The 19,890-nt window shown below is 30.2% G+C and overlaps 2 protein-coding genes across 4 annotated transcripts in view; one reads left to right on the forward strand and one right to left on the reverse strand.

The window, feature by feature from the left end:
- LOC126750300 (GTPase-activating protein CdGAPr) overlaps positions 1–19,890 on the forward strand; it is a 139,766-nt gene that overhangs the window by 66,398 nt on the left and 53,478 nt on the right. For all 3 annotated transcript variants that reach the window (XM_050459870.1, XM_050459871.1, XM_050459872.1), the window contains 2 exons: positions 10,010–10,165; positions 10,237–10,399. In XM_050459870.1, coding sequence (XP_050315827.1) covers positions 10,010–10,165; positions 10,237–10,399 — 319 coding nt within the window. The remainder of the gene's footprint in view (positions 1–10,009; positions 10,166–10,236; positions 10,400–19,890) is intronic.
- LOC126750305 (uncharacterized) overlaps positions 1–19,890 on the reverse strand; it is a 219,661-nt gene that overhangs the window by 1,808 nt on the left and 197,963 nt on the right. The window contains exons 2-3 of the mRNA XM_050459882.1: positions 4,371–4,490; positions 4,141–4,202 (exon numbers count right to left, since the gene is read on the reverse strand). Of these exons, the coding sequence (XP_050315839.1) occupies positions 4,141–4,198 (58 nt within the window). The 5' untranslated portion in view covers positions 4,199–4,202; positions 4,371–4,490. The remainder of the gene's footprint in view (positions 1–4,140; positions 4,203–4,370; positions 4,491–19,890) is intronic.

The following is a 19,890-nucleotide window of genomic DNA, read 5'->3' on the forward strand; positions in this document are numbered from 1 at the left end:
AAATTGCATTATAAATGTTTTAGCTTAAGAATGAAATAAACAGTTTCTTAGTTGGTATGGGTATGTTCTAAAGACTATTTGTACATTTTACTTAACAAAATTGTACTTAATATGAAGGTAGGTCTCTGTTTATAAAATCATTAATTTTAGTACAATTTTGTGTAAGAAAAATTTACACAATTACCATTTTTGTTGTACATTTTCAATAAATAAAATATTAAATGACGTTTTAAAATTTTACTATACATATTTTGCGGCCCTGGAATAAATTTTAACTTTAAAGTTTCTTAGTGAATATGGCCATGGTTATTAAGTATTTGTACAATTTATTCAAAAAATTGTACTTAAATCTGCTTCTAAAAATGTACATCCTTAGAACAATTTTTGTTATAATAATTCACCACACATTAACTTTTAAAAAAAATACTAAAGGGTACGTCTTTGGTTTTCTGTGATAGAAGAGCATACTTTTATATACACTTGTACATAATACCATTGTTTTTGCACATTCTTTATACGCATTTATTTTTATAAATGTTTTGACCTAGGAATAACTTTAAAAAAATTGTACTAAGATCTGTTTTCAAACTGTACACGTTTGCAAATTTTGTATAAATAATTGATCAAGCGCTCAAAAAATTGTACTATGAAGGAACGTGTCTGCGGTTATGTAATCATTCATATTTGTGCAAAATATGGTTGATTTTAAAAATGTACATTTTTACCAATTTTATTGTACATTTTCAATACATAAAAGATCAATGGCAAGTTTTAAATTTGTACTATAAACATCTTGGCCCAGGAATAAATTTAAGTTTCTTAGTTAATATGCTCAAAGAATAGTTGTACATTTTGCGTAAGAAAACTGTACTGGCTTAAAAATGTACATTTTTGCAGTATTTTTTTAATAGACCATTCATTTAAAAAAATTGTAAATATGAGGGTTGATAGTACGTCTCTGCTCTGGTTATGTTATGATTATTTTTAATACAATTTCGTTTAAAAAAGCTGACTTTTAAAAATTAGATAATTATCATTTTTTTGTAAATTTTTTATAAATAAAAGGTCACGTAGTAAGTTTAAAAATTGTACTATAAATGTTTTGGCTTAAGAATGAAATTTAAAGTTTCTTAGTTGGTATGGTCCTAAAGAATATTTGTACTTAACAACATTGTACTTAATATGAGGGTACGTACGTCTCCGTTTATAAAATCAATAATTTTAGTACAATTTTGTGTAAAAAAGAATTTACTTTCAAAATTTTACATAATTATCATTTTTTTTGTACATTTTCAATAAATAAAATATTAAATGGCATATTTTATACATATTTTGTGGCCTAGGAATAAATTTTACCTCTAAAGTTTCTCAAGAAATAAATGTAAAGTTGATATGGCCATGCATTAAAGAATAGTCGTACATTTTGCCAATGAAAATTGTACTGACTTTTAAAAATGAATATTTTTGCAATATTTTTAATAGATCATTAATTTAAAAAAAATGTACCAAATATGAGGGTTGATGGTACGTAGTGGTTATGTAAAAAAAGTAAAATTCGACTTAAAAATTACGTAATTATTTAGTTACATTTTTGTTGTACATTTTTTATAAATAAAACATCAAGTAGTGAGTTTAAAAATTGTACTATACATATTTTGGTCTAGGAATAAATTTTAAATTTCCTATTTAATATGGGCATGCCTTGAAGAATATTTGCACATTTTACTTAAGAAAATTGTACTACTATGTAATTATTAATTTTAGTAAAGTTTTGTGTGAAAAAGGAATAATATTACATGGGAAACTTTAATTGTATTATAAATATTTTGGCCTAGGAATAAATTTAAAGTTTCTTAGTTTTTTGGAAGATATGGCCATGGATTAAAGTATAGTTGTACATTTTACGCCAGGAAATTATACTGACTTAAAATTATACATTTTTGCAATATTTTTTTAATAGAACATTGATTTGAAAAAATTGTACTAAATATGAGGGTTTATAGTACATCTTTGGGTTTTTAGTACAATTTCGTTTAAAAAAGAGCTGCCTTCAAAATTTCATACATACCATTTTGTTGTACATTTTCAATATATGAAGTATTAAATGACTTTTAAAATTGTACATATTTTGACCTAGAAATAAATTTAAAGTTTCTTAGTTAATATGCTTAAAGATTTTTTTCGTATGAAAATTGCTGACTTGAAAATGTACATTCCTATAATTTTTTATTAATGATTTATGTTTAAAAATTGTACTAAATATGAGTATCTGCCACTAGTTATGTAATCATTAATTTTAGTACAATTTCATAAGTAGAGCTTATTTTCAAAAATGTTCAAAATTCACCATTTTTGTTGTACATTTTTAAAAAATAATTAAATGGTATGTTTTAAAATTGTACTATAAATATGTTGGTCTAGAAATAAATATAAAATTTCTCGGTTGATATGGCCATGTATTAAAGACTAATTGTACATTTTCCCCAAGAAAATTGTACTGACAACTGTACTTAATAGACTATTCATTTTAAATTATGGTACTAAATATGAGAGCTTATGTCAGGTACGTATTCATGGTACTCTGATTGTGTAATGATTATTTTTAGTACAACTTCTTTTAAAAAAGAGCTGACTTTTAGAAGTTACATATTTACCATTTTTGTTATACATTTTTTATAAATAAGTATGAATTTAAAGTTTCTTATTTAATATGGCCATGCCTTTAAGAATATTTGTACATTTTACCCAAGGAAATTATACTAAATATTAAGGTATATCTCTGGTTATGTATTGATTCATTCTAGAAAAACTTTGTGTAAAAAATTAATAATTAAATGGTAAAACTTAAGTGTACTATAAATATTTGGACCTAGGAATAAATTTAAAGTTTCTCAGTTAAGATGGCCATGGTTATAGAGTAATTGTACAATTTTTTTTTAAATATTTGACGAAACATTTACCTTTAAATAATGTACTAAATATAATAGTACATCTCTGCTTATGTAATAATTGTTATTTTTAGTACAATTTTGGGTAATAGAAGAGCTTTTAAAGATGTACATATTTACCATTTTTATTGTATTTTATTAGAGAATCTTTGAATATTTTACTTAAAAAAAATTATACTAAATTTTCAAAATATACATTTCTTTAAACGGTATATCTCTGGTTATATAACAGTCATTTTTAGTACAATTTTGTGTGAGCGAAGTTTTCCTTTTTAAGAATGTACATATTTTTAATTTTTATTAAAAAATCAATTAACAATTTTTAGACTTGTACTATAAATATTTTAGCCAGAAGTATATTTATAGTTTTGCACTTGATCAGCATGGATGCCTTAAAGAATAACTGTATATTTTACTTTAAGAAATTGTACTTACATATATCCATTTTTCTATGCACGTACATTTGTCCAATTTTTTTAATTAATAATTGGCCAAACATTTAGTTTTAAACATTTTACTAAATCGGAGGCTCTGGTTATGTAATAATTAATTTTAGTACAATTTTATGTATGAGAAGAGTTTACTTTTAAAAATGTGCATTTTTTATAAATAGCAATTTTTAAAATTGGGCTATAAATATTTTGGCCTAGGAGTAAATTTAAAGTTTCTTAGTTGATGCTTTAAGGAAAATTTCTACATTTTATTTAAAAAAATTGTACTAACAATTTACCCTTAATAATGTATCTATTTGCAATCTTTTTGTACATCTCCTGTAAATAAAAAATCAAAGGGCTAGATTTGAAAAACGTACAAAAACAACCCAAAGGATCCCAAGAATACATTTCGTACCTTAATGTCACACACAATATTTGTACATTTATTTAAAATTTCTTGTTATTAAATTGTACTAAAAATACAATCTATATTTTTAGTGTATTTCTTCTTAGAACTCTACTTTTAGAATTTTACATATTTTCTGTTTTTATTAAGAAAAAAATTAAAGTAATTAAAAATGGCATAAAAGTGGAATAAAATTGAACTAAAATTAAATGTATAAATGTAAATTTTTAACTACCAACAGACTTTTACTGTTAGTAGTTACTATATAAAAATGATTCTGAAAAAACCTTGAAGTGCACTTATTTATTTACTAAATTATTTATTTTCTTTATTTATTTATTTATTTACTTACCTACTATTGTACAATGTAAGTAAAGTATCACAGCCACAGTTCTCTTGGAGAATTCCATTTTTCTGTAAAAAAAAATAAATAATTTTTTGAAATCTATCAATCTGTTGAGGTATTGTACAAGTCACTTGTCAGTTGTATTAAAAATTCTTCGAAAATGTTGAGTCGTAGTGGCAAAAGTTACTCAATGACTCAAAATGTACGATTTGTACTAAATTTATTTAGAAACTCACCAGTATTTCGACCTAATGTAAAATTTGTTCAAAAATTCGGTGGTTTTACCAAAAAAAGTCCGTTTTAGTCTAAACTTGAGTCAGTTTTGCATAAAATGCAAAAATCTACTGCAAGACGACGACAAACGAACGACTTGGGGTCTCAGTTGGTGCTTATCTACTAAATTATCGAGTTTATGTATTATTACGTTCCGGCGTGGCTCTTTTTATCTTGATTTATTGTTTGTGTTTTTATACAGGGAGGACCTACAAAACTTGGATTTTTTGGCGGAAAATTTGGATCTTTCATATAAAACTAAAATCAATAAAATCTTTGAATGGGTTTTCAAGATATTAAGATTTATGCAAGCCTTTGACTGTATCAAGATTTTTTCAGTCCATTGCAAAAATACTCGATCACTTAAAAACTGTTGTATTTAAAAGGAGGTTTGTAAGGACCTTTTTGATAAAGAAACTCATTGACTTTCATGTGAAACTAAAATCAATAAAATCCTTGAATTCGATTTCAAGATATTTAGATTTTTGTCAAGCCTGTGACTGTATCAAGATTTTTTTTAGTTCCATGCAAAAATACTTAATAACTTAAAAACTGTTGTATTTAAAAGGAGGTTTGTAAGGACCTTTTTGATAAAGAAACTCATTGACTTTCATGTGAAACTAAAATCAATAAAATCCTTGCATGAGTTTTTAAGATATTTAGATTTTCGTCAAGCCTTTGACAGTATCAGGATCTTTTTCAGTCAGTAGCAAAAATACTCAATAACTTAAAAACTGTTGTATTTATAAGAAAACTTGTAAGGACCTTTTTGATAAGGAAACTCATTGACTTTCATTTGAAACTAAAATCAATAAAATCCTTGAATTCGTTTTCAAGATATTTAGATTTTTGTTATGCCTTTAACAGTATCAAGATTTTTTCAGTCCATTGCAAAAATACTCATTAACTTAAAAACTGTTGTATTTACAAGGAGCCTTGTAAGGACCTTTTTGATAAAGAAATTCATCGGCTTTCATGTAAAACTAAAATTAATGAAATCCTTGCATGAGTTTTCAAGATATTTAGATTTTTGTCAAGCCTTTGACTGTATCAAGATTTTTTTCAGTCCATTGCAAAAATACTCATTAACTTAAAAACTGTTGTATTTACAAGGAAATTTGTAAGGACCTTTTTGATAAAGAAACTCATCGGCTTTCATGTGAAACTAAAATCAATAAAATCCTTGCATGAGTTTTCAAGATATTTGGATTTTTGTCAAGCCTTTGACAGCATCAAGATTTATTGCAGTCCATTGAAAAATACTCAATAACATAAAAACTGTTGTATTTACAAGGAGACTTGTAAGGACCTTTTTGATAAAGAAACTCATTCACTTTCATATGAAACTAAAATCAATAAAATCCTTGCATGAGTTTTTAAGATATTTCGATTTTTGTCAGGCCTTTGACAGTATCACATTTTCATTACTGCCTGGGGTAATTGTGTTTTTCTGGCATAACAAACCCCAATTACGTTCGATTGACGTCATTTATAATACCTGAATTTTTGAACCCACCTGCATAATTATTTTACAAACAAACCGAGACATTGGCCCTCCCTCTCATTGTAATAAATTAAACACTGTCAAACATTGAAAAAACTTAATTAAACCGTCGAATCGTTTGCATAAGAATTTTCAAAATAAGCCCCAATTAAATTTTACCGTTTAAAACAATGAAAAATTGAAATAAGCACGTTTAGAAAGTGTGTCGCAAATGCGAATGATAACAAACGGGATTCGACGTGTGTTTTTTAGAGATTATTTTGAAGAAAAAAAATACGAGTTTAATAAACAACACTTACGACGGAGGATAATATTTATTTTATTATTGAAAGATTAAATTCTTAATTAAAAGATGATTGTCTAAGGACGTTAAAAGTATCATAATTAATTAACTATTAAGGTTCTTACTGTTTTCGTTAAATAAATGTCCTATATACAGGGTGATTTTCAACATATGCGCAAAAACTTGGGAAATGATAGCTGATGAGTAATAATGAGTAATAATGAAAAAAAAATTTAGTAAAATATTTTTAGTTTTGGAAATATCCATATTTTTTTAAATAAAAAACGTGTTTAATTTAAAAAATATTTCAAAGCGATAAATTAATTAGAACATTTTTTACAGGCTGTCAAAGTTGCTAGTAGAAATTTTCCCATTTATTTGGACCCTTAGTACAAAAAAATTCTAAACTCCCTTGAAAGTTGTTCAAATTTGCCCAAAGTTCCACTAAACTATTAAGAGAACTTCATTTTATGTCTAAAAAAATATTTCAAGTCGATACCTTAATTAGAACATTTTTTACAGGCTGTCAAAGTTGCTAGTAGAATTTTTCCAATTTTTTTGGACCCTTACTACAAAAAAATTCTATAACTCTCTTGAAACTTGTTCAAATGTGCTCAAAGTTCCACTAAACCATTAAGAAATCTTCAATTTATGTCTAAAAAAATATTTCAAGTCGATACCTTAATTAGAACATTTTTTACAGGCTGTCAAAGTTGCTAGTAAAAATTTTTCCCATTTTTTTGGACCCTTAGTACAAAAAAATTCTATAACTCTCTTGAAACTTGTTCAAATGTGCTCAAAGTTCCACTAAACCATTAAGAAATCTTCAATTTATGTCTAAAAAAATATTTCAAGTCGATACCTTAATTAGAACATTTTTTACAGGCTGTCAAAGTTGCTAGTAAAAATTTTTTCCTATTTCTTTGGAACCTTAGTGCAAAAAATTCTATAACTCCCTTGACACTTGTTCAAATTTGCTCAAAGTTCCACTAAACCATTAAGAAATCTTCATTTTATGTTTAAAAAAATATTTCAAGTCGATACCTTAATTAGAACATTTTTTACAGGCTGTCAAAGTTGCTAGTAAAAATTTTTCCCATTTTTTTGGACCCTTAGTACAAAAAAATTCTATAACTCCCTTGAAAGTTGTTCAAATTTGCTCAAAGTTCCACTAAACCATTAAGAAATCTTCATTTTATGTCTAAAAAAATATTTTAAATCGATACCTTAATTAGAACATTTTTTACAGGCTGTCAAAGTTGCTAGTAAAAATTTTTCCCATTTTTTTAGACCCTTAGTACAAAAAAATTCTATAACTCCCTTGAAAGTTCAAATTTGCTCAAAGTTCCACTAAACTATTAAGAGAATTTCATTTTATGTTTAAAAAAATATTTCAAAGCGATAAATTAATTAGAACATTTTTTACAGGCTGTCAAAGTTGCTAGTAGAAATTTTCCCATTTATTTGGACCCTTAGTACAAAAAAATTCTAAACTCCCTTGAAAGTTGTTCAAATTTGCCCAAAGTTCCACTAAACTATTAAGAGAACTTCAGTTTATGTTTAAAAAAATATTTCAAGTCGATGCCTTAATTAGAACATTTTTTACAGGCTGTCAAAGTTGCTAGTAAAAATTTTTTCCCATTTCTTTGGACCCTTAGTACAAAAAAATTCTATAATTCCCTTGAAACTTGTTCAAAATTGCTCAAAGTTCCACTAAACCATTAAGAGAACTTCATTTTATGTTTAAAAAAATATTTCAAAGCGATAAATTAATTAGAACATTTTTTACAGGCTGTCAAAGTTGCTAGTAAAAATTTTCCCATTTTTTTGGACCCTTACTACAAAAAAATTCTATAACTCCCTTGAAACTTGTTCAAATTTGCTCAAAGTTCCACTAAACCATTAAGAAATCTTCAATTTATGTCCAAAAAAATATTTGAAGTCGATGCCTTAATTAGAACATTTTTTACAGACTGTCAAAGTTGATAGTAAAAATTTTTCCCATTATTGTGGACCCTTAGTGCAAAAAAATTCTATAACTCCCTTGACACTTGTTCAAATTTGCTCAATGTTCCACTAAGCTATTAAGAGAACTTCATTTTATGTCTAAAAAAATATTTCAAGTCGATACCTTAATTAGAACATTTTTTACAGACTGTCAAAGTTGATAGTAAAAATTTTTCCCATTATTGTGGACCCTTAGTGCAAAAAAATTCTATAACTCCCTTGACACTTGTTCAAATTTGCTCAAAGTTCCACTAAACCATTAAGAGAACTTCATTTTATGTTTAAAAAAATATTTCAAGTCGATACCTTAAATAGAACATTTTTTACAGGCTGTCAAAGTTGCTAGTAGAAATTTGCCCATTTTTTTGGACCCTTAGTACAAAAAAATTCTATAACTCCCTTGACACTTGTTCAAATTTGCTCAAAGTTCCACTTAACCATTAAGAGAACTTCATTTTATGTTTAAAAAAATATTTCAAAGCGATAAATTAATTAGAACATTTTTTACAGGCTGTCAAAGTTGCTAGTAAAAATTTTCCCATTTTTTTGGACCCTTAGTGCAAAAAAATTCTATAACTCCCTTGACACCCTGTATGATTCAAGTTAATAAAAACTTTTTTTGAAAATTAAGATAAACGTGTCTTCATGATACTCTTTTTCAGCTCATTTCTTTTTCGTCAATTTAATAATGAAATCGGATTTTTAGTACCCATTAAGGGTTCTTCCAAAATCGAAAAAAAATTTTTAAAAATTTTTTATATAGTTTATCATTTTATTGGTACTCTTCTTTTTTTTATTTATATATGTATGTATTTTTTCTTGCATTTATATGTAACTAATTAAATCCTTTATCATTATTACTATTCTTATTGAAATCGCTATACCAGGTGTCTTAGGAAAGTGGTTCGCCCCTATAACCTTTTTCATTTTTAAGTTAAAAAAATGAAATTTCGTACGTGAGTGTAACACTCAAATTGGGATTGGCTGACGTATTCAGTTGTTTTCCGTCACTTCCGGTTTAACCGGAAATGACCCTAACTTCCTTGTTTTAAATAGGATCCCTCAATTTTCTTAATATATTTTGATAGAAAATTACATCTTCTGATACATTCATGTGTCAACTTTTGAGACATATTTTATACACAATTTTTTATATTTCAATCTAGAGTGCCATGAATAATTTAAAATTCTTAATTTTACATCAAGTAGTCCTAGAAAAATGTAGTTGACTGTCTTTTATTTTTCACAGTTTTCCTAGATGCGTAAAAATACACTTTTTAACTATGGTAATGAGCCACCCTAGTTCCATTTGAAAAAATGAGTTAGACACATCTAGGAAAGCTGTGAAAAACAAAAGAGAGTCAATTATATTTTTCTAGGACTACTCGATGTAAAATTAACGATTTTAAATTATTCATGGCACTCTAGATTGAAATTTAAAAAATTAAATAATTTAAAGGTTAGATGTCAAAAGTTGACATATGGGGTGTCATTTTTCTTAGATTGTAATTTCTTGTCAATGTATGTTAAAAAAGTTAAGGGGTCCCATTTAAAATAGGAAAGTTAGCATCATTTCCGGTTAAACCGGAAGTGACAGAAAACAACTGAATACGTCAGCCAATCCCAATTTGGACGCAACACCCACTTGTCAAATTTCATTTTTTTTTACTTAAAAATTAAAAAATTTATAGGGGCGAACCACTTTCCTAAGACACCCGGTACACCTATCGACATGATACAACCAGATTTTTACTACCACTAACCCTTCTGCGAAAAATCAAATGATTTTCTACATATTTCTCTTATAGAGAGTTGCCAAACCCTTTATGCACCTACCAGTTATACCAAAGCTTCGTAAACGCAGTACAAGGCTGCAGTACAGCCATCAGAAACTCGGAGACTGACCACGAAAGACTGCTTAAGATGAGGGAGGCCGTACAGAAACTGCCTCCTCCTCACTACCGGTAAAATCAATTTTATTAAAAAAACCGATCGAAATTTTAAATTAAATTTGTTTTTGTTTCTTTATATTTAGAACTTTAGATTATTTAATGCGTCATCTTGCCCGGGTGGCCAACCACAGTAGCAGCACCGGTATGACCACGAGGAATTTGGCCATAGTGTGGGCTCCCAACTTGTTGAGGTGTGAGGCCTTGGAGGTGGGAGGTGTGGCCGCATTACAAGGTGTCGGAGTTCAGGTAAGGAGTGATTCAATTTGCATAAGGCTTTGAAAAATTGCTAATTTTATTTAATGAAAGGAGTAATAATTGTTTGGTAGGCCAAGGTGTAACTTTTTTTGTTTAAATTTAGAAGAATTTGTCAAAATATTAGACCAATCAGTGTGAAAAACTTTTGAGAATTGTATAATGTGAAAAATATTGAGTTGTTGGTGTTGTGAGGATAAAATGGTAATTCTATCCATATAAAGCTCTTAGGGTACAAACATAGTGGAACGACGAGGCTAGAGGCACAGCGACGAGGTAAGCGACGCGGCTTTTATTTCATCGTGTATTGTAATGAAGCCAAACATAGTAAAGAGATCGACGCGGTACTAGGCGACGAGAAAAGCGACGGGGTGCGCGTCGAGATAAAATTTGCATTTATTGTCGCGTTGATTCGGGACGGTTTTGATTGGTTTTTGCATGTTTTGGTTTAGAAAAGGTTGTTTGTTGGTACAGCATATACGCAATGGCTGAGCAAGTAAACATAATAACCTGCGTGTTCAACAGGCGTGCATTATGGAATGCTTCTCATCCAGATCATAGAAACCGTTATGTATTAGATGAGCTTTGGTCACAAGTAGCTACAGAATGTGGAATAACAGGCAAGTAAATTTTAAGTACATACCTTTATTTTATATACAGAGTCACTCATATTGAATAGGGAAATTATTTAGGTAATCTTTAAATGTGTCACGAATAAAAATTGCTTGATTGGGAACCCGACCTCTTGCATTCCAATTGGGTCTTGTAAAATTATTATTTGCAGGACTTTCTGTGACCAATTTTAAATGCCTTTCGAAACCCTCTTTATCCATGATAATATTATGTAAAAGACAAATTGCCTTAATTGTAATGTCGGCGAGTTGTTCGTTTGTTTCTATGGCTTTCGATAATATTCTCCATTTTGCATATATTATACCAAATGAACATTCAATCGTCTTCCTAGCTCTAGATAATCGCTGGTTAAAGTACTGCCTTTCAGGATTCAGAGTTTGTCTACTATAGGGTTTAAGCAAGTTTTCTTGTAGTGGATATGCTTCATCGGCTATGAAAACAAATGGCATTCGAATTTGCGTATGTGGTAGAGACTGTTCAGTTGGTACATTTAATTGTTTCTTTGAAAGTAATTTAGAGAAAGCCGAACTTTGAAAAGTACCCCCATCGGATTGTCGTCCATATCCTCCCACCTCTATTACAGTAAAGCGATAATTTGCATCACAGACTGCTTAAAGATCAATCGAGAAGAATTTTTTATAATTAAAGAACATGCTTCCTGAATGACTGGGACATTTAATTTTTACGTGCTTGTCATCCAATGCACCTAAGCAATTGGGAAAATTCCAGATTTTCATGTAATCTTCACTGATTTTAATGAAATCATCCTGTGTTGGAACTGGCAAGTGTATTGGCTGTAATATATTCCATACCGCGTTAACAGTATCTTTAACAATTGATCCAACTGTTGTAGCTCCCATGCGAAAAGTGAATGATAGGCTTTTGAAAGATTCCCCTGTAGCACAATATCTGCAATAAAAAATAATAAAATTTTAGTTAGTGTCAGTGATTAGGCTGTGTTCTATTTTATTTTAACACTAATGCTAGAATGAACCACTTCTGAAACAAAAATCAATGTTAAAAATAGCTTATTCGTAACTGAAATCCATTTTTTTGCAGTGAAGGTGGCCCAAACTAAATGGAAAAATTTAAGAGATTATTTCCGAAGAGAACTGAAAAAACTTCCCATTCCACGGTCTGGTGATCCAGGGGACATTGAAATTAAATCCCACTGGCCCTATTTTAAAAGTTTGTTATTCTTAATGGATCAATTTAGGCCTCGACAAGCAACGGGAAATTTGGTAGATTCTTTGGATGAATCGCTTGCTACGGACGTGCAATCTGATGTGAATTCTGATGACGATAGAGTGGAGACGGAAACAATAGACGATGTACAAGATCCCGTGAATGTCGAGCCATTGACACCTGCTTCTGTTGCTTCCGAAAACACTGAGGATTCATCTACAGGCACGTCAAGTCATTTTGCTGAACCTCGAACAGTTTTAAAGGGCCGCCTCCGTAAAAGAAAAAATAATGTTGACGCTTTATTGGCCATCGAGGAACAGAAAATGGAGTTCATTAGAACAAAGAGGGCAAACATAAATGAAACCAAAGAAGATGATCTGAATGAAGACTCTTAAAAAATCATCTGTCATTTTTTAAGAGTCTACTACCACACGTGAGAAAAATTACGGATAACAACATTTTGCATTTTAGAAATGGCGTTCAAGATCTGGTTCAGAGATATGCTTATGGCTATACTAATCAAATGAATCAGAATCAAGGAATCGAACCTTTCGATTATCCGATCAATCAGAACGCCAACTCCTACTGAATCTTTCGTTTTATGTTTTTACCGAAAAGAATATTTCTACTTAGTTTATTTTTGTTCATTTTTTCCAGTGTTTAAGATGTTATGTTAATTGACCTGTTTAGTTGTAATACTTAATAAATATTATGTTTTTTGTACAAAAATATACATTCAACTTACCTTAAAGTAATAGCCAACCTCTCTTCCCGTCCAATGGGTTGTTTATTGTAGTTTGTCCAATTCATTTGTAGACATGGAGACACTTTTTCTAAAATATAGTTAAAAGTAGCAATATCCATTCTCAAGTACTCGAAAAATCGGTCTGGATGCTGCTTGAGTTAAAAAAATAGTGTATGATACTGCCCAAATCGTTTGCGCGATTTATTAATGGGATGTACAGAGCAAGTTCTGTTTAAACCTCCCATTACAATAAGTCCGCGAAGCGCGGCATTGTCAAATAAAATTTTATCTTCACTGTCGGAAAACATTGTTTTGACTAAATTGAATTTGAAGAGTCGCAATTAATCGCGACTTCTGTCTCCTTACTATGTGTATGTCTCCTGCCACGTCGCTTATATCGTCGCTTACCTCGTCGCTGTGCCTCTAGCCTCGTCGTTCCACTATGTTTGTACCCTTATTTAACTCTACAAAACCCCGTAATTGTGTGTATCAATAATCGTCTTGATAAATTCTGATTTTTTATATATGTGGTTTTTTAAAAAATTGAAAATAAATTCAAAATAATGATGAATACATCAATATGGTACTCATTTGCAGTTGAAGTTTCCGACAAATTCGGTGGTACACATATACAATGTATTCTCTAAATAGTGGATTACCTGGATATAGTGTTTATCTACCGTAATGTGTCTAATTATGCCTGAAAAACACATCAATTTATTCCTGAATTTTCATTAATATGTCCCCGGGATATATTAATGAAAATTCAAATTTTCCACCTATTTTTCCACCAAAATGACCAAAAAACTGACTCCATACTAGTAAAAAAAAATTATATTCTAAAATTTTACTGTTTTTCAGTTAACTAACTTTCTCTCATCTTTCATTCATTGATAAACCCAAAACTTTAATACCCCTAACCCCTTTTTTTCTAAACTAAAGTGTTTTTCCTACATAAAATATAATTGTTTTGTTAAAGAAAAAATAAGCTTTTAATTGTTAAAAGATTGCATTTATTCAATTACGTTAAAAGTTTTAATATCTTAATCCTATGACAAATTCTGTGACGCCAATGGTATACTATAGTAGTCCAAAATTTTAAATTTTTTATCAATTTCCATCTTTCTAACGCGTGCTTTAGGATTTCTTAGTTCCCCATAAAAGATTAAATATAAATTTGTTACGCTTTACGGTTCTCAGAACCGACAAAGTCTCTTATTTGTTCATCTAACGTATTTAATTCATTAATAAACATTCTAATGCGTTAGGCAAATAACAAGTTAAATTTATAGCAAAAATCGAACAATAGGGGTATTTTCTTAAAAAAATATTTTAGTTTAAGCACGAGCTACTTTAGAGGCTTTTTTTGTATGTTACATTATATCTAATAAATCAACATTTCGTGAAGATTTTGTATTAATTATACATATAAAATTTCATCAGTCATTTAAGGTAGCTCTTTCACATTTAACTCAAACAATTTCTGAGGAGGTATTTGAAATATATAATATCTTTATTTAGCAAAAGCTACATTCAATAAAAACATAAATGAAAAATAAAGTAAAAGTATAAGTTGGCTATAACTGTATCAGGACACTCCGGTTTGTCCATGGATGGTCTCGGTAATCCAGAAACCAGCATCCCGGTTCCAGAAATATCCTGTCAGAGGTAGACCATAAATTAAAACTAGACTTAACCTTAACATTATTTCCTTGCCCTACTTATTAAAAGCACAGTTAATAGTTGTTTGCCTTATAATAATAAAAATCATGTAGATTCAGGTTGATTGAGTCGGTTCGGTTGCAAGCAGCCGATGACACACATTTGGAACTTGGTTGACCTTGCTGACCAGACACATTGGTCCCCCCGTGTAACACTTAGAAATGCTTCGGTAGTTCCAAGAAGTTCAAGAGTTCTGTAACCAGTATCCCGGTTGGCCCAAAAATACCCAGTCACCAGATAAACTCACAATCAAGATGATGATTGGAGCGGAAACAATGCATACTATAGTTAACCTTAATAAACTACATAATTCAAATAACAAACACAATATTACTTATTCATGATAAATTTTTTCAAGAGCCCTCTGAATTGATTCAAAGTAATACAATTTTTGATGTTAGCAGGCAAGTTGTTAAATAGAATTAAACCTTTGTACAGAACTGAATTATGCATTTGGGTTGTGCTACATCTGTCGACCAGTATAAAGTCAGTTATACAAAATTCTTTGATATACAGACAACATATCTAGGACACCCAACATAGAGACAACAGGCGTGTAACGATTACAATTTAGAATCAGTCTTATAGCCCTATTTTGAATTCTTTCCAGTTGGTCAATTCTATACTGTGGCAAGTTAAACAATAATGTTGAACAGAACTGTAAATGAGGAAGATCAATGGCGTTGTAAAGTTTTAATTTGATGTACATTGACAAATTTTTTACAACTCTTGCGATAAATCCAACTTTTTTTGAAAATTGTCTCATTACATAATCTGCACGAGCATGGAAATTCAGATTGGCATCGAAAATTGTTCCCAAATATTTAATTCCTTTGGCATACAAAATACTTTCCCCATTCACAGAAATCTGTATATTGCTCAAGTCTATAGAACTTAATCTAGATCTCTTGCCAAATATACAAATCATGACCTGTTGCAGTTGATGAATGTCTTTACCCACTACATATAACATTGTATCGTCCGCAAACAACACCACATTACACCCCCGCACTACCTCCACCATATCGTTGACATACAATAAAAATAGCAAGGGGCCCAAGCCCGTTCCCTGCGGCACACTATGCTTTACATGAACACTTTTAGATGAACTATTTTTGTACATGACTCGCTGAACTCTACCACTTAGATAAGATTGAAGCCACTTCATTACATTATGTTTAAGGCCTAACCGTTGTAATTTCCTAATTAATATTTCTCTACTCACGGTTTCAAACGCTCTCTTAAAATCCAAAAACACAGCAAGTACTAGATTATCAGAGTCAAGGGCCCTGAGAAAATTATCAACTATATTAATAATGACAGACTCATATGAATGATTCTCACGGAATCCCGATTGGTTAGGTACAACTATTTTATTTATATTACAATGTTCGAGTAGCTGTTCCTTAACACATACTTCAAGGAGCTTCTCATAAATAGGTACCGTGTTAATTGGCCGAAATTCATTTCACAATTTAGTGTTTTGCACTTTTGGAACAGGAACAACAGTAGAAAGTTTCCAGGCTTGCGAAAAAACTCCAGTACTTAAGGATGTATTGATAATATCCAAAAGATGATCACCCACAACATAAGCAACATCGCAAAGAACCATAGGGTTACCACTCTCCCCACTACCAACGTTTTTTAGATTTTTAAGTATTTCCTTCATTTTAGTCATCGAAACTTTATTAAATTGTGTCAAGGTATTCTGGACTGAAGGTGGTTCAATGAAATATGTTTGACCATTTGCTGCTGGTGGAATATCTGCAAGAATAAGATTAATACTATTCACGAAATAATTATTAAATATATGTGCAATATCTTCCTTCTGTGTAATTATTTCATTTTTAAACTTTATTTCATTAGGCATGTTTTGGTTTTTTCCTGGCAAAAGCGTCTTCAGATTTTTCCAGAGTTCTTTTTGATTATTTTTATTTAGATCTATGGTATTAGCAAAAAATCTGTCCTTTTCTACTCTTATCTTGCTTACTATGGTATTTCTTATAGCCTTATAGTCGTTCCAAATGTTGTCGTTATTTTCTATGGCAGCCCTTTTATATAATCGATTCCTTTCCCTGCATTTGCTCCTTATATCTTGAGTTATCCATTTTTTATCGGCATTTTTCTGTTTTTGGATAATTTTAATCCTTGGGCACATACTGTCAAGAATTGTTCTAATATCTGTGACAAAAGTATTAGCTAGTAAGTCAACATCTGAACTATTTCTATTCCAATTGCATGTAAGCAGTTCTTCCTGAAGTTTATTGCATTTATAGGCTTTAAAAGACCTAGTATAACTTACTGTATCCATTGGCTGTTCCTTTGATTGATCTATATAAATTGATATAATAGAATGGTCACTAATTTTAGAAGTTTGATGGACTTTATGCGAAAGAGATTTGTCATTTGAAATTAAACAATCAATCAGACTTCTTTGGACTATTCTAGTTGGAGTCTTAATTATTTGACTAAACCCATTGGTATAAATGATACTCAATAATTTGTTACTATAAAAACTGTTTTTTAATAAATCAAAATTAAAATCCCCAAGGATAATGTTGGTGCCATTGAATCCACTAACTTGCTCTAAATATACCCCAAAAAACTCTATAAATTTGGCATCTTGTTTCTGAGGCGAATGGTACAATACAGTGCACAAATATTTACCTCCACCCATAGATAGCTCAAAAGACAACAACCAGACATAATCATCAATAGACAATACATACTCCACCTTATATCTAATATCGTTTCTAATAAGGGCCAAGACCCCATAGTCCAAGAGCTAGTGAACCCTCCGACTAACGGTCTTCCTGTAAGGCTAGAAATTTGTGGAGTGATGAGTCATAGTACACCAAGGACAACAACGACCTGGCAGGCATCAGCTCTGCACGCCATAAGCCCTTTTATTTTTTTAAATGTAAAATAAATAAGATAAAAAAACTTACTTCTGTAAGCTTCAAAATTTAATACAATTTAGTTTGTTTATTGATAATTATGGAAAAAAATTGACAGGCGATTTTAGTAAGCAAAAGTATCTACCAGGTTAGTTATCTAAATCTGAATCATTCTATATATTCTATAAATTACTATTAGGGAACTGATTAATGTGTGTCAATTATTAATACTGCATTGTAGGTTCTATATGTGTAGATGTCTTTCTGTTTAGTTGGCATTTTAGACAGCTCTTTACATACAAGAAAACATCTCGTGACATTCCTTTCCATCGGTACTCAGTTCTTAGCTTTTTAAGCAATTTTTTCTGACCATTGTGTCCTCCAAAGAGTGGATTATCGTGATACTTCTCTATCAATCTTGATTTTTCTTCTCTATTCTTAATAATTTGAGGATCCTTATATAAAGTAATACTTATATTTTTCAATATAGATTGACCAACTTCTTTTAATTGATTTATCGTACACTTTTTAAAAATTTGGTCATTTATATTTAATTTTAAATATTTTAGTTTATAGTCACTAGCCATTTTTTCAAGCTGAGATAGTATTTTCTCTAAAGAAATGCTATCGTTAGTGATCTGTATTTTTGTTTCAGCGCTGAAACCTTGTTACTCAGAAGTATCCTAAGATATTTGGGTCTAAAGTCAAACTTAATTATTGGAAATTTATAAATACTGAAATTGTCTAAGGCCTCATATATTTTTGGATCTCGTTGCTTTATCGTGATGTTTTCTTCTCTTACTCTCTCAGGTAAATTATTATCATGTTGTTGATTTCTTGTCATCGATTTTGTGACTGCCAAAATTTGTAAAGACTGATTTTGTATATTTTTTAGATCATTTATATATTCTTGATAGTGCGTCTGCGTCAACGTGGTTTTTACCCTTAATGTACTGAACCTCAAAATCGTATTCTTCAAGGTCCACTCGCATTCGTGTTAATTTTGATGAGGGGTTTTTCATTGAGAATAAGTATACAAGCGGCTTATGGTCTGATGCCAGCTTATGGCCATATAAATAAGGTCTAAAATGATTTATTGCAAAATAAATAGCCGTTAACTTTTGCTCAATTGTAGCTTTATTAGCTTCGCCTTTAGTAAATGATTTTGATGCATATGCTATGGGTAGCTCTTTACCATTAAATTCTTGTGCTAAAATAGCTCCACACGCTTCCTCAGATGCATCTGTTGTTACAATGAAATTCTTGCTAAAATCAGGATATTGCAAAATATGCGGATTAATTAAGGAATTTTTTAGTTTTTCAAATGAGTTTTGACAATCAGGAGTCCATTTAAATTCTGTATTTTTTCTGCTTAGCTTGTTAAGCGGTTTTGCAGTTTCTGCAAAATTACGAACAAACCTCCTGTAATAGTTACAAAATGTGACAAAACGTTTAGCTGAGTCGGCATTAGTTGGTATAGGATAGTTTTTAATCACATCGTATTTTGATTCATCTGGTAATACTCCTGAATCAGTTATCCTGGCAGGGTCGCCATGTAATGGTCCAATCACGTAAGGCTCAAAAGGTGTCAAAAGAAACAACCTCATGTTTTGGATACGTATATTGTACCTCCACTGACTATCACTAGGCAGCCTAGATACCCCCAATTGGTGTTACAAAAGAATATTGCTTACAATGCAGTATTAATAATTGACACACATTAATCAGTTACCTAATAGTAATTTATAGAATATATAGAGTGATTCAGATTTAGATAACTAACTTGCACTACAGACCTATTAGTCACCATGTGTACGGAATAAAAATTATTTAATTACTGGTCCAGAACAAGTTAGACCTGTTGATTTCATTAAAGAACTTCGCAATATACAATTCAAAGAAGCTTTTGTGGATTTTTTAATTACACACTGGAGCTCTATTGAAATGACAACATTCATCGGGAGTACCATAATAAATTTAAATTACAAAAAATGCCATACTTATAGTGTCCACAACAACTCTGTTATCTTCAATGTCAACGAAAATTTATCATGCCAACATCATGAGGAAGCCGATACAAAAATAATATACCATATATGCTAAATGGATGAAGATGTATCCGACGTGTTAATAAAAACGTGCGACACAGACATTTTAATACATATGCTCGGCAACATGGACCATCTCCGCAATAATCATTTAAAAATCTATATGGAATATGGCACCAACAATTTCAACAAATGGATAAATGTTTCTCAATTGTATGAAAAATTAGGACTCTTGGTATGCCAAAGCTTACCAGG

This window comes from Anthonomus grandis, chromosome 2, assembly GCF_022605725.1.
Source record: "Anthonomus grandis grandis chromosome 2, icAntGran1.3, whole genome shotgun sequence".
Taxonomy (NCBI): domain Eukaryota; kingdom Metazoa; phylum Arthropoda; class Insecta; order Coleoptera; family Curculionidae; genus Anthonomus; species Anthonomus grandis.